This window comes from Saccopteryx leptura, chromosome 6, assembly GCF_036850995.1.
Source record: "Saccopteryx leptura isolate mSacLep1 chromosome 6, mSacLep1_pri_phased_curated, whole genome shotgun sequence".
Classification (NCBI taxonomy): Eukaryota; Metazoa; Chordata; class Mammalia; order Chiroptera; family Emballonuridae; genus Saccopteryx; species Saccopteryx leptura.
Window position 1 is genome coordinate 2,262,775 of NC_089508.1, and position 15,149 is coordinate 2,277,923.

The window sequence follows — 15,149 nt, forward strand, 5'->3', positions numbered from 1 at the left end:
TGAAGTACTTTTACCAAAAAATTAGACATTTTTCCTCATGGAAAAAGAATGAGAAAATTCCACATGGTTCTGCCATGTGGTCGTGTGTGCGGGTTAAATCATGGAAAAAGAATGAGAAAATTCCACATGGTTCTGCCATGTGGTCGTGTGTGCGGGTTAAATCATGGAAAAAGAATGAGAAAATTCCACATGGTTCTGCCATGTGGCCGTGTGCGCGGGTTAAATCATGGAAAAAGAATGAGAAAATTCCACATGGTTCTGCCATGTGGTCGTGTGTGCGGGTTAAATCACGGTGACAGAACAGGACCTACAGGCACATTCTGGACTGTACACAGAAGGTTGGCTACTGAGATTTATCTTAGTATGTTTAAAGCAAAATATGGCTCTTCTGTCCAAGCAAAGTCTTTCAGACCATCTCCCAAATGCATAACACACTGATTTTCTGCTTCTAGAAAAAAACAGGCTTTCCAACCTTTCACACTGGAACAAAGACCGCTGTCCAGCCAGCACCAAAGAGAACCGGAGCCAGGATGGAGATGCCTGCTGCGGCGAGTGAGCCGGCACTGGGAGGTGGGGACTCGGGCATGCCACCTGCAGACAAGGCCCTGGTCCTCGGGTGCTGCTGGGGCACGGGCGCCCGGCACAGCTAGGAGCTGAGCACGATCAGTCTGTGGAGCTGGAAGAGGAAGGTGTTCCTCCCTCTGCTGCCCTCCCAGTCCGCCTGCTCCATGACCAACTTCGGGTCCACCTAAGGGGCACAAAAGGGTCCGTCAGGCTCAGCACTGTCACATAAAGTAGGACAAAATGAATAAATAAAATTATATGCACACAAACACAGGTGTGTAAAGTAGCAGAAAGTACTCTGAGTTTTCCAAAAAATATTTACAGAACACCTCTCTACTCTCACAACACTTAAGTCTATAGATCTGAGGACTTGTCTTCAAACTCATTGGGACGATAAGTAGTCTCTACTCAAATCTCACCCTCTTCCTTCCTGTGTGTACATGACCAGAACCTTCTATATGGGCACACTGATCAACCTCAGCATGAAACACCGCTACCAGCTCCAAACATGGGGAGCCTGCAGGAGACCCAGCGGCATGCCCTGGGGTAACCCCGCCTGGCACAGCAGACCGGGCTCCAGCTGGTCCTGAGGGCTCGGGACAAGCAAACCAGTCAAGGGCACGTGAGGTGAAGGGCGCTGCAGCAGGGACAGTCTTCAGCCTCGGGACAGGAGAACAACCACTTGCTTAGATTGCTGAAGGACAAAGAACTACCATCTGCTGCTGTTTATAAAGACACACCTGGCTCTAGAAGTAAAGCTTACATCCCTCCCTGGTACCTTTCCTTGAAATCACATTTTATCCCATTTTCTACAGTTTACAGCTAGGAAATGTCAGGGTGCCCCTGATGAGCCCCACCCTAGTCCACAACCACTATGGGCTGAACTGGGTCCCCAAGTTCCTGTGTGGAAGCCCTGACCCGCAGTGAGATGACACAGGATGGTGATCAGGGTTAGATGAGGTCATGAGGGTGGGGCCCCAGGATGGGGTAAGTGCCCTTATTAAGAACCGGAAAAGGCCCTGGCCGGGTGGGTCCATGGATAAAGCACTGTCCCGGCACATTGAGGTCACAGGTTCAATCCCCAATCAGGGCACGTATGAGAAGCAACCAACACATGTACAACTAAGTGAAGTGGTGAGTTGATGCCCCTCTCTCTCCCCCTCCCTTCCTCACTCTTTTTCCTTCTCCCTTCCTCTCTTTCTTTCCCTCTTCCTTCCTCTCTCTCTCCCTCCCTTCTTCTCTCAAAGAAGAAAAAAAAAAAAAAACACAGAAAAAGACCAGAGCTTTCTCTCCCTGCCACACAGTAAGACGGTGGCCATCTACGAGCCAGAAACTGAGTCCTCACCAGAACCTGACCTCATTTCTAACTTCCAGCCTCTAGAACTGCTCACTCACCTGGTTCCACTCATACGGCTTTTCATACCACTTAGGGACAATTCTCTGTCTAGGTTTCAAACGACAGAACAAACTGAAATGAAGGAGAGAAGTCATCCTGATGATGTCAGTAATGAGAACACCACTGTGACAGTCTAAGAAGACACACCCCACGCACTTCCCTCAGAACTGTAACTACAATGAGTTTAAAAGGTCAAAACACAGTACAGTTATGATCAGAGGACATTCAAATCCATGTACATTCAAAACCAAGCTAAAGGGAGTGGGCAGATCCCAAGGCCAACTGCTCTCAGCTCCCACAGCCACCGTGGAGGCTGCCCCACCCCCCGTCAGTGACAAGCTGGGGACATCACCAGCTTTGAAGCACGCTAAGTGTTTACAGCACTGATTCTGTAAGGTGCCAGTCATCGGGCCTGTTCGCTTAGTGCACACACACGAGTGTGACCCGTGTACCTTACGTATGTTAAACGTCAACACAAATGTGAAGTATTTTATGGAGGAAAACAAGGAGAGAAACTAACATCAGCCTTTCTCACAGCTGCTAAGATAGCTGTGTACACTGAACACCTTCTCAAAGCACTTGTGCGGCCGAGAAGTCAGGCACAGCGTGTGTGTGCGGGGGAGGGGTGCTTGTGCCGCCCTGAGAAGTCAGCCACAGCACATGTGGGGGAGGGGTGCTTGTGCGGCCCTGAGAAGTCGGCCACAGCACATGTGGGGGAGGGGTGCTTGTGCGGCCCTGAGAAGTCGGCCACAGCACATGTGGGGGAGGGGTGCTTGTGCGGCCCTGAGAAGTCGGCCACAGCACATGTGGGGGAGGGGTGCTTGTGCGGCTCTGAGAAGTCGGCCACAGCACATGTGGGGGAGGGGTGCTTGTGCGGCCCTGAGAAGTCGGCCACAGCGTGTGTATGGGGGAGGGGGGGTGTCAGGGCGGACAGGGCCGATGCCATCAGATGCCACCTGCTCTTGCACAGCTCAAGTCCCAGCCGCCTAGGACGCTATGCTGAGCACAGAGGAACGGCAGGCACGCAGGCCTGGGTGTGCTGGGGCCTATTTGCTCCTCAGTGACCACCACCTGCTCTGCCACCTCCTCTGAGCCCCCAGGAGGACGTGGGCTCACAGTGGCCCCCAGGAGACCTGCCCTAGGGTCCTAGCTGGGTCGGGCCTCGGGAAGTCCAGCCAATGCTGATGGAGGGATCAGGATGCCTGCCCCCACCTCCTTCCCCGGGGCAGCCTCCACAGAGGCCTGGCTCAGCCCTCAGCCCCCACCCCCGGCCACCAGGGGCCCCATGGCTGAGAGTGAGCACTGCACCCACGGTGGCTTCCCTTTGTTCCATTATTCTCAAATTACCCATTTGAGAGTGCTCACTTGCTCCTGCCTGGGCCCTACTGACACACGAAAGGGCTGCCCCACAGTGAACTGGCACCACCGATGGGCACCTCCTGGGTGCCAGCCCTGCCCTGGACTGTCACAGCAATAATCAGCCTACCCCGCCCCCTGAACACTGGAAACATGCCCAGACGGCTAGAAGACGGAGGGGGATGCCCCGGTCACCGCGCTCACCCCAGAAGCTTCTGGCGCGCACCATCCTGCAGCTGTGCGATCCTCTCTGGCCCCAGGTACTTGAGCCCGTTTGGTCCGTCGCACACTAGCTTGTTAATAGCAACCCTGAGGATGTTAATCTGTAAATAAATGGCAAGAGAAATACTCATGGCTCTACTCTTGACCAAATTTCACTCCACTTTGAATGAGGAACAATGGAGTTCGTGGCTATCACCTGTGGGTCCCTTCCTCCCGTCTGCTCTTTGCCCACCTAGTCACCCTACGGGCTGCTGCCTCGCCCGAGCTGCACCCAGCCCCGGCTGTGTGCCGTGCCCTGGCTCTGGCCCTGTGGTTGTGACGCCCCCATCTATGAGCGTGCCTTTCCTCCCTGGCACCCCAGGAAGCTCCAGGCCCATCGCCCCGTTGCCCTGCCCGGCCCTGGAAAACGTGTCCCTTAAGGAGCTCTGGTTCCCCGTGCGGAGCAATCCCACCGGAAGCCAGTCTGGGCTGGCGTGTACACATCCCCGGGGCCGCTGCTCTTGGCCCTCGTGGCGCTCGCTCACCCACGTACAGACAGGACTCCTGCAGCTCAGCGTCCATCCGTTCAGCAGAGACCACACTGACTGGCGTCAGACCCTGCATCACAGGGCCCCTTCCAGCCTACTCCCCGTTGACCCCGCAATGAGAAACCTGCCCCCACGTCCAGCCACGTGTTCCTCCGCGGCACATGGAGAGCAGCGCCGGAGCCACGCGGCACTCCCCGAGAAGCTACTGCACCCACAGCGCATGTGTCTGCAGCCTGTTTCCCATCAAAACACGGTTTCCAGAGCTCCCTTTCCCGTGCCTGCAGGCAGCCGCCATGGTGCGTGTGCATGTGTGAGTGCACACACACGCACGCTCCCTGCAGACACTGGTGCTCTCTGAAGAGGGACGGTCTGCAGGGTGACAATGTGCAGTCACGCATCTGCCACCAGCCTCCACACGGCAGCTGCCCCACTCAGTGCTGTCGGTCACTCCTCGACCCGTGTCCTGGTCCGTGTGTGTCCCCAGAGTTCAGCTCTGCCATAAAGTCACGTGCGTCAAGTCACAACAGGAGCCCGAGCACTGGTGCTCTCACTGTGTAATGTGTGTTTCACGCTCAGTCCTCTTCTGGCTCAAAAGGGCCTGTTGTCCAGCCCGCCGGTCTATCCGTCCCCTGCAGGGGACCAGCAACCACTTCCGGCTTTAGCAGAGGTGAACTGTGCATGCTGCGGTCAGCAGTCAGGGGCTCTGTGCGGGTGGTGAAGTGTGAGTGCCATGATCAGCAGTCAGGGGCTCCGTGCGGGTGGTGAAGTGTGAGTGCCGTGGTCAGCAGTCAGGGGCTCCGTGCGGGTGGTGAAGTGTGAGTGCCGTGGTCAGCAGTCAGGGGCTCCGTGCGGGTGGTGAAGTGTGAGTGTCGTGGTCAGCAGTCAGGGGCTCCGTGCGGGTGGTGAAGTGTGAGTGCCGTGGTCAGCAGTCAGGGGCTCCGTGCGGGTGGTGAAGTGTGAGTGCCGTGGTCAGCAGTCAGGGGCTCCGTGCGGGTGGTGAAGTGTGAGTGCCGTGGTCAGCAGTCAGGGGCTCCGTGCGGGTGGTGAAGTGTGAGTGCCGTGGTCAGCAGTCAGGGGCTCCGTGCGGGTGGTGAAGTGTGAGTGCCATGGTCAGCAGTCAGGGGCTCCGTGCGGGTGGTGAAGTGTGAGTGCCGTGGTCAGCAGTCAGGGGCTCTGTGCGGGCGCCAGTTGGCCACTTGTCCGGACGCATGCTCAGCAGTGGGGTCGCTGGGTCTCGTGGCAGGCATGTGGTTAACTTTAAAAACTCCTTCTCTTGCAGAAGAGCCGTCCACTCTGTATCCCACGGCCATGAACAGAGCTGGGGCCGCCCGCGCCCTTACCAGCAATGCTTGCTGTCCACAGTCTACATTTCAACCACTCTGACAGCTATGTCATTGTATTTTTAAGCCTAAACTCTCTTTATGTGAAAGAGCAATTAACTTAAATCAACAAAACACAATGCAGAGGACTTCGCCAGCCCTGCCTGTGGAGTCAGGACAAGCACCCTGTGCCCTCCCTCGTGCAGCTGTGCCAACGTCACCTACTCCCCGGGTCCTGCACAAGAGAAAGGTGTCTGAGTGCCCAGGGCAGAGCCTCTCAGACCGGCCAGCAATGCTGTCCACAGTGCAGTGAAGCCAGACCACCAGAACACGAAATGTAAAGGCCAAAGCACACCAGCTGGAAGCCCAGACCCTTCACTATTAGGGTTAAAGGCCATGAAATTGCCTGGCACCTGCCACACAGGTCTGAGTGCTTCCCCTCCCTGGCAGTGTGGACAGCGTGGCTACAGGGCTGCTGCCCCCGTTGGCTCAGCCAGCCCACCTGCCCACTGCCCGGGAGGGCAGCGCCTGGCCCACTGTATCCCTACGTGCACTACCGAGATGTGCGGCCAGGCCTGCCTTGGGAGGGGACTGGGACAGAGACTCACAGCCGTCCTGGTGTTCACCCATCGCCAGGCCTGCTTACCGTGCCAGGGGACACTGACACAAAACCCAGGGCAACATCTTGGCACACACAGTGCAATGAGACAGGCAGGTCGGGGGGAGCCAGCAGCCCAGGCCCGGGGGGCACGTCTGTGGTTCAAGTCTGTGTCAGACCCTGTGCTCACTGTTAGACGGGTGTCCAAGTAGAAGGAGAGCGAGGAATACCTCCCAGCCAGGGAGGGATGCGTCGGCCTCACCTCTACGATGTCCTCCACGCTGAACTGAACGTCAAACGCGAGCTCAATGTCATGCTCTGGCAGGATAGGGGACCCTGTGGTTGGATTCCACCCCAAGCCACAGAGAACTCCAGTGTAGCATTTTCCATCCTGATCAACCCTAAATGAAAAGTTTTGAGAAGAGTTAATATTTCAAAGTTGGTAAGCCACCGTTTTAATGTTAAGGAACTGAACAGTGAGATCGTCCAAAGTTCTGCCAACCCTTGTGCAGCAACTAACTGCTTTTTTGCATTTTCTCTTCCAGTTTTCATATTAGAAATAATGGAGTATATATACTGCTCATAAAAATTAGGGGATATTTGCCTGACCTGTGGTGGCGCAGTGGGTAAAGTGTCGACCTGGAAATGTTGAGGTCGCCGGTTCGAAACCTTGGGCTTGCCTGGTCAAGGCACATATGGGAGTTGATGCTTCCAGCTCCTCCTCCCTTCTCTCTCTCTCTCTCTCCTCTCTCTCTCCCCCTCTCTCTCTCTCTCTCCCTCTCCTCTCTAAAAGGAATAAATAAAAAATTTAAAAAAAAATTAGGGGATATTTCGAAATGAATATGAAGCAATACAAAAAACATTTGATTTGTTTTTTACTAGACAAGAACATCAAAAAGCAAACAACAAGTCAAAGAAAGTTGTCTGATTATGCAAATGAGATGCAAAACCAATTTTTATTTCGTTGGTGAAAGTGTACTATACAAAAGGCTGAAAGTACTGGAGTATCTGCACCTTCCCTGATCCCCTCATTTTTGTGAGTGGTGTAGTTATAAATAAAATATTTTCATTAATCAATAATTTAGAGTCCAAATTCTCACTGCAGCAGACATGACAATGTAAGGAGTATTTATATCACACAGTTTTCCCACCCGTGAACTCCTCCACAGGCGGCACTCAGGGAGACTTGTGGAGAAGAGGCTGCATATATCCACGACTCATGAACACAGTGCGGCACTTAGCAAACGCTTACATGTTCTCTGCGCACCTTCCATCTGAAAACTACACAACTTACATACAGAGCGTCGGTCGAATCCCTGTTCACCAAAAACTCATCTCCCCCTCCGAGCACCAGCACCCCGTCCCCCCAAGTCTCTGGGTGTCCCTAAGTTAGGTCCTCTCCTCTCCAGCGCCACACCTGTCCACACCACCACTGCCACACACCGACCCTCGTGCACGCTCACTGACAACTTCCCCGTCTACCCTGCTTCCTCCCATCCACTCTCCTGGTGAGCTTCAGATTTCCACCCAGACTCGCCCACCGGCCGCGCTCGCTCAGGGCACCCGTGGCCTCCTCTATGCTGAGCACCAGGCCCCACGAGCCACCACAGTCCCGTCCCTGCCGCTCCTCCATGCTGCCTCGAGCCTCCTGTGCTGTCCCCGCAGGCTCCTGCCTCCCCAGCAGGAACCCCCCAGAGCCTTGTCAAGCCAGGTTCCTGACGAGTTTAATGCCAGTACCATGGTCCACCATGGGTTCAACAAGTCATTATAAAATGAGGACACAGACATGAATATTGACTCCTTTTGAAAATATTTTGCTAATTTTGACTCTTAACTCAGACATTTTTCTCCTCATCTAGATCAATGGAGTTTGATGAAATAATCCAGGCAAAAGCAGTTTTCTTCTTAGTCCTAAAGATATACATGCCTACACACACACACACTTCATTTCACTTTAATGAAAATGAAAAAGAATCCCACTTTACATAAAGTGGGTTTCAAAAAAGAGACCAAAAATCATATTATAAACTTGGTGCTGAATATGTCCTTTACCAAACAGTCACCAAATGTTTCTTTAAACAGTAAACTCCCATACGTTATTAATAGCATATAATTTATTATTATCTCACATTACAGAAACCTTTCCGTAACAGAAGCAATACCCAGGGCTCACCCAGATTATTAAGAGCACTAGTTACTTCATCAGTGGGAGCAAGGCCCCTATGGCCCCCAGCCAACTGACAGGTGCTAGGGGACACAGAGGGACTGCTCGCTCCTGACGACCCACGCTTCTCAACAAGGACAGTCTGGGGACCCAGCCTAGAACCGACCACACTCGGGTAATAACTCTTTGCTCATCTGCTCTAAATCTTAAATCAATAAAGGTAACAGAAGCACAGGGTTATTTCTTTCCTAGGGATTCTAAATGCTCCTCTGAACCAAGGCGCAGTCCTTCAGACACAGAAACAGGTTACTTCCTCCGTGAGCAGCGCAGGTCCACAAAGTCCGCAGGGCGGGCGCAGACAGGTCCCCCACTCTGGAAGAATTCTCACACAGGCGCCAGCTCTGCTGTGAGGAGGCCTAAATGCTCTCCAGACAGCTGTGTTTAGAATAAATACCACTGAAGAGGCGCTTCCACTGCAAGCTGACATTCTAGAACTGCCCAGATGAGCAAAGAACTCTACTTTGTCCAGAGCAGCGCCAGGCAATCTGAAACTCCCGCAGCAGAACTCTGTGGAATGTCCTGCAGTGTGCATGGTGTCCGTCTGCAGAGTGCTGCCCAGCAGCAGCTGTCAGACCTCAGTGTATCCACAGCCTTCAGGCCACCCCGTGAACAGACAGATGCTCCACGCCCCGCCCCACCCTCGCCACCAGGGTGGCCAGCACAGGACCCACCACGACCCGAGTAGCTAACAGGTGCAGGTGCGCCCCTGCTTCCACACCCCCTGCACTGGGCCCGACACACCTCACTGCTCCCCTGACCACCCTCGTCTACAGAAGGGCCCTCCGGTCCGGGCGATGCGGCAGTGCCGGAGTGCAGGCCCAGGTCCGTCCGCCACGGCCTGCCCCTAGACTTGAGCGTCCCTTTCTTAACAGCCTCATCCCCTCTCACTTCCAACACCTGAAAGGGACCTCTGCTTTACTCCTATTTTCCAAGGCTTTTTAAACTATGGGGTATAAATACATCGAGGTATTCTTTATTGCAAAACCAGGACATTTTAACTCTCAGGCAAGGTGTTGGCACAGAGTGTGGCCGATAGCAGCCTCCAAAGGTGGCGACACGGTAGCTCCCACCCTCCCTGCTATCCTTCCAGGGAGAAGCAGGGTCTACGGTCCCGCACCTGGAGTCTGGGAGGGACTGTGACCATGGCAAATCCCATGACGTATCACTTCTGAGGCTGGTCATAATGGGACACAGCCTCCAGCCGGCTCTCTCAGGACACCACCAGGCTGTGAGGAAGCCTACAGGGGCCCTGTCGAGCCATAAGGGAGGGGACACTGAGGCTCCAGCCAGAACCAGTCCCAGCCTGCAGGTGCTCCTGCTGGAGACCCCGATGCCACAGGGCAGAGACCCACTGTCCCTCGAGGACTGTCTTCACTCGCCCCCCAGCATGAAGAGAGCTGTAGGGGGGTGACTGTCATGCAGCCACAGCAACGGAAACAGACAGGAGAAGTGCAAGTGCCCTCAAACAAACTCACTTCCCCTTTAGCCGCTTCACCTGACAGGGCCTCTGGTGGTTTTGAAAGATTCCACCTTCCCGGTCACCTGCCTGAAAGCACCAGTTCTTGAGGCCGGTCTGCAGCCCTGCAGAGGGGGCCAGCGCCCGGAGGAGGAGGGCAGCACCTGGCAGCCTGTCCTCAGCGCCTTGCAGCCCTGCAGAGGGGGCCAGCGCCCGGAGGAGGGAGGCAGCACCTGGCAGCCTGTCCTCAGCGCCTCGCAGCCCTGCAGAGGGGGCCAGCGCCCGGAGGAGGGGGGCAGCACCTGGCAGCCTGTCCTCAGCGCCTCGCAGCCCTGCAGAGGGGGCCAGCGCCCGGAGGAGGGAGGGCAGCACCTGGCAGCCTGTCCTCAGCGCCTCGCAGCCCATCCCGGGAACAGGAGCTTGCTCTCTCATCCTGTCACTTGCGCAGGGACCAGCTCTCGCTGGGTGCCAACGCTGAGCCCCCTGGGGAGCAGCACCACCACGCCCACGCTGTCAGGAGAACACCAGGATGGTGGCCAGGAAGGCGGCTGGCCTGGGGCGGGCGGGCGGGCAGCTCCACGGCAAAGGTGGGGACCCCGGCGCCTGAGCTGACAGCAGAGCGCAGAGACTCAGGGTCCCGGCTCCCTGGGGAGAGTGAGCACTCGCCAACAGCAGCTGGCCGTCCCAGCTGGGAAGACGGGACAGTGGCCTCTGCTTGCTAGTGGAGGGTAACACAGACCTCCTCTTCCTTTTTAAATGTAAACAGCACGTAAAGCTCCCATTCTTCACTTATCTTCCCTCCCCCCACACTGCAGCTCTCCGGCTGCCAGCAGTGTGACAGGATGGTGACAGAGCTGGAGGGAGAACTGACTGCATGGCCCCAGAGGCCGCAGGCTTTGTGTCCACAGAGCCGCCCGGGGCTCCTGCTGGGCTGAGCAGGGCAGAGCCCCTGCAGGTGGGCACCAGCACGGGGCTGGGCCAGCGGACCGCCAGGCGCAGTGTGGGGCCGTCTGCGGTGCCGGCTCTCTCTCCCGAAGGGCGAGGCCTGGCAGGCGCCCTTCCTCCCACCCGGTTCTCCTTTTGCACAAGCCTGTGGACAGAGGGCGGGCCCTACCTTAACTCCATCACCGGGGCAAACAGCATGCTGAGCAGGGCCGGGAGCCCAGGGATGTGCGGCAGCAGAGAGGTCTCCCTCAGCAGCATGGTGGAACCTGGGAGACAGGCCCGACGAGAGCGGCGTCAGGCTTGGGAGTCACACAGGGCAGATCACTCCCCCGGAAGCTCCTGTCTGTGGACCTGGCCCCACAGACACAGCCCCCAGGAACAAGTGCTCCCTGCTGCCCGTGCCCACGGCACCCTGCTGACGCCTCCACACAATGCTCAGCCCTCACACCCTCGCGAGACCTCTGCTCGACTCCCTTCACTCGCTTCCTGCTCATTAGGTTCCTGGGTCCATCCAGAGCCGAGACCTTGGACTTGACCCCTTGTGGCCCAGCACAGGGGAGTGGGTGAATGCAGCGTGCAGCACAAGCAAGGAGCGGCTGTCCGCGTCCTCCTGTGAAAGGAAGGGGCAGTGCTCCTGTCTCACACCCGCCCCAGCCCATCGCTCAGCAAGCAGCCCAGATGCAGCTCAGATGCACACAGCCACACAGCCGTCCACGAGTTCCAGGACAGATAGTGCCAGAGCTGAGGCAGGACTGAAGAGAAGAGCCCCGAGAATGGACAGCCGCTCACCGGTTGCATTGACTGACAGGGAAGCTGCCACCAGCGCCCTCTGGTGGAGGTCCTCTGGGTTGTCGCTGATGGCCACAGAGTTGATGCTCTCCTTCTCGATCCAAACGCGTCTGCAAGGAGTCACGCAGGCGGCTGCGGTCGCCCGCTCAGGCCCAGACCAGCGGGATCCCACCCCAGGGCGCAACATATCCTCTACAAAGACGCGGTCACATGCGCCAAGGCAGTAGCCAACAGGGACACATTACCATCCATGCCTTCTGCACGCCCTCTTCCCCCTGGACACTGGAGTCCTGGAGTTGCTCCCTTCTCCCACCCACTCCCCCACGTGACCCCACCCACTCCCTGCCTTGGAGTGCCACCCACATGCTGACAGCGCCCCAATCTCTACTTCCCCACAAGATTCTGTCCCTCTACCCAACCTGCGGCACCGCCACCTCCATCCCAGGCAGGCCACCGGAGGGGGATGCACAGAAGGCACTCCAAGCAGCCCACTCGCCCGCCCTCCCGTCAGCAAAAGCCCTGCAGCAGCCGAGCCAGGGCGTGCTCTGTGCTTCCTGCCCACATCACCCTGCTGGTCCACATCCCAGCACGAGGGAGCAGCCGTCTCTGCACCCTGCCCTGGACTCAGTGCAGTCCGTGACGTTCACACCTGGATTACAGGGACCAGCCTCTCACGATGCCCTTGCCCGAGAAATCCAGTGCCAACTCTGAACACTACATGTCACCTGGAGATCTGCGAACATGCAGGCTCCCAGTCAGCAGGTCTGGGTGCTGGAGCTCTGTATTTCTAACAAGCGCCCAGGGGACACCTATGCTGCTGGTCCTAGGGCACTGAAAAGCCAGGGTTGGCCCTGGCCAGTTGGCTCAGTGGTAGAGCATCAACCTGGGATGTGGATGTCCTGGGTTCAATTCCCAGTCAGGGCACACAGAAGTGCCCATCTGCTTCTCTACCCTTCCACCTTCTTTCTCTCCCTCTCTCTCCTCTTTCTCTCTTCTCTTCCTGCAGACATGGCTCGATTGGTTTGAGTACGTTGGGCTGGGCACTGAGGATGGCTCCATGGCCTCCCGTCATGCACTAAAATAGCTCAGTTGCCAAACGATGGAGCAATGGCCCCAGATGGGCAAAGCATCACCAGGTTGGGGAGGAGGGCTTGCTTGCCGGGTGGATCCTGGTCAGGGCATATGTGGGAGTCTGTCTCTCTGCCCCCCTGCCTCTCAATAAAAAAAGGGAGGGAGAAAGAGGAGGTATGGAAGGAGTAAGGCAGGCAGGCCAGGGTTTAGCTGCAGCCCAGGTGACCACAGTAAGATGCACACAGTAAGGACTCCCACTGCCACCGCCACCTGGCACCAGCTCTGCAGTCGCTCTGCTTCCCACCCGCTCTCTACCCTCCACCAGTGCAGACTCTCCTCAGAAGGCCCTGTCCCTGCCACACGACCACTGCCCCCGCCCCTCACCTCCTCCCACCCATGGCTCCCCTGCCGCCTCAGGATCCGGTTTCTCTGGAAACCGCACAAGGGTGACCACGGGCTCTCCCCGGTGCTTTCCGGATGCTCTGTGGTCCCATCAAGACCGTGTCAGCCTGCCACTTTCCCTTGCGCACCCCCACATTACACCCGTAACTTGGGAGGACACTGACTGCTCCCCCAAGTCTGTGCAGTTCCCAGAACACAGTGGGTCATCCCAGGTGTGAGTGAATAACAGTGATAATAAGACAGGAAAAAATGGAGTCTTTGCTGAAAGATACTCAAAAACGTCTTACATAAAATGGCTTTTAGATAAGAAAGTATCTCCGATTTGGAGCTAGGAGAGAGGCTGGAAACAGCCAGAAAAGGGAGAGAGTGCCCACACTTTAGACACAAGAAGGTTCGCTTCTGTAAACACAGGAGCGAAGAAAAACTTCAGGGGAAACGTCAGTGAGTCATACCTGAACTTGGAGATTCTGGTCAAACTGTGACACTTCAGCTCATAAGGGTTAAAGGGCCCATGAAGTGTTGCCTGTACACACAAAACACACAAAACGTTACCAAGAAGCAAGATGTCATGTGACATACATCTTTAAAATCCAAAGGTCAGCTCATAGTTTAAAAAAGGGGAAAAGCTACATCTTAAGTCATCACATTTTCAAAATTCGGTGGGAAACTGCCTTAAAGAAGGTATTTTCTTGGAATCCACGGTTTCACTAACCCCCCCTCACCACACACACACACACACACACACACACACACGTAACAGAGACCACTGTTGTTCAGGTTGTCTTCTGGCTGCAGCACACCAGCCCGTGGACTGCAGGCGGGTCGGGGCCACAGCACAGGCGGGTGTAGGAGAAGCAGAGTCCCTGACAGGGCAGGGGGGGAACACCCTCTCCAAACGGGCGGGCAGGAGGGAACTAGGCTTGTCCTGTTTCCTTCCTCCTGATAAACAAGCCAGCTTGCCTTTGGAAAGTTTGGTAAAAAACGGACCAGACCACACATTTCTCTACAACAAACCCCGGTTTCCCTCGTTAGCCCAGGCCTCGTGAGACAGGTCCCAGCACTAGGGCGGAAGCGCGGCCATGCCCGCGGCCACGCACAGACGTGAGCAGAGTGAGCTGGTGTCAGGTACCTTGTGGTTTGGGGGGCCGAGCTTGTTGGAAAAGAAGCTGTCCAGCAAGACCTGGAGCAAGTGCTTCTCCGTGTCCTTCATGGGGGACGGCACGCGCATGTTTGCCACACTTCCTACTGACTTGGAAAAGAGACCCTTGAGAACTTCATGGCTTTGCTGAACAAAATAAAGAAAGTTCACTTTACTAAAAGAAAAAAGAAACTGTATTAAAGCCCTTTATTCCAATCTAATCAGACTACCTCTTAGGCACAACCTATTCCTCGCTAATCTCTAGGGCATTCAGGTGTCAGGAGGCAATTTTATCAACTACACTTTGAATTCAAACAGAAGTGAGGACAGACTTCGTATGGGCTCGGTTCATTACCTTTCCCTGCAGTCCGCCACCTGAGACCTGAACCGTAAGAATCAGTTTCTGAAGCCATGACGATACTGCCAGGACCCCGCAGTGTTTCCACATGCGGAGCCCACAGCAAGCAGCTCCGGGTGCACGTCCGCCCACCCCCAAGCCCACCCGCCTTCCTGGGAACAGGGAGTCACAGAACAGACACCAGCACCCTCAGCAGCAGCTTCCGGGTTGGCACCTCTGAACCCTCAGACCAAGAGAAACAGCTGCAGAACCCATTTAGAAAGTAATAGTTGAAAGAGTTTGAAATGTTTGAAATATTTGTAACAAATACGTTATTACTTACACTGAGGAAATAAATCTTGTAACCCATTTTTTTTTTTTTTCCAGAGACAGAGAGAGGGATAGATAGGGACAGGCAGGAACGGAGAGAGATGAGAAGCATCAATCATCAGTTTTTTGTTGCGACACCTTAGTTGTTCATTGATTGCTTTCTCATATGTGCCCTGACCGTGGGGCTACAGCAGACCGAGTAACCCCTTGCTCGAGCCAGCGACCTGGGGTCCAAGTGAGCCCCGCGCTCAAGTTGGTGACCTCGGGGTCTCGAACCTGGGTCTCTGCATCCCACCCAGTCTGACGTTCTATCCACTGCACCACTGTCTGGTCAGGCTGTAATCCATTTTTTAAAAACTCCCCAAATAGAGAATGTTTTCACATCTCATTTCCATTCCAAGAAGGAAAAAAAAAACAGCTTAATAACAGGACACCAGCAAGCAGCACCCAGTCACCATTACCCTGGCTGTCCGGT

The 15,149-nt window shown here is 55.6% G+C and overlaps 1 protein-coding gene across 1 annotated transcript in view; it reads right to left on the bottom strand.

The window, feature by feature from the left end:
- Positions 1 to 213: 213 nt before the first annotated feature.
- The window catches only part of TDRD9 (tudor domain containing 9), a 66,582-nt gene continuing 51,646 nt past the window's right edge, over positions 214 to 15,149 (bottom strand). The window contains exons 28-35 of the mRNA XM_066342046.1: positions 13,999 to 14,154; positions 13,322 to 13,392; positions 11,397 to 11,506; positions 10,777 to 10,873; positions 6,245 to 6,383; positions 3,521 to 3,639; positions 1,960 to 2,032; positions 214 to 748 (exon numbers count right to left, since the gene is read on the bottom strand). Of these exons, the coding sequence (XP_066198143.1) occupies positions 647 to 748; positions 1,960 to 2,032; positions 3,521 to 3,639; positions 6,245 to 6,383; positions 10,777 to 10,873; positions 11,397 to 11,506; positions 13,322 to 13,392; positions 13,999 to 14,154 (867 nt within the window). The 3' untranslated portion in view covers positions 214 to 646. The remainder of the gene's footprint in view (positions 749 to 1,959; positions 2,033 to 3,520; positions 3,640 to 6,244; positions 6,384 to 10,776; positions 10,874 to 11,396; positions 11,507 to 13,321; positions 13,393 to 13,998; positions 14,155 to 15,149) is intronic.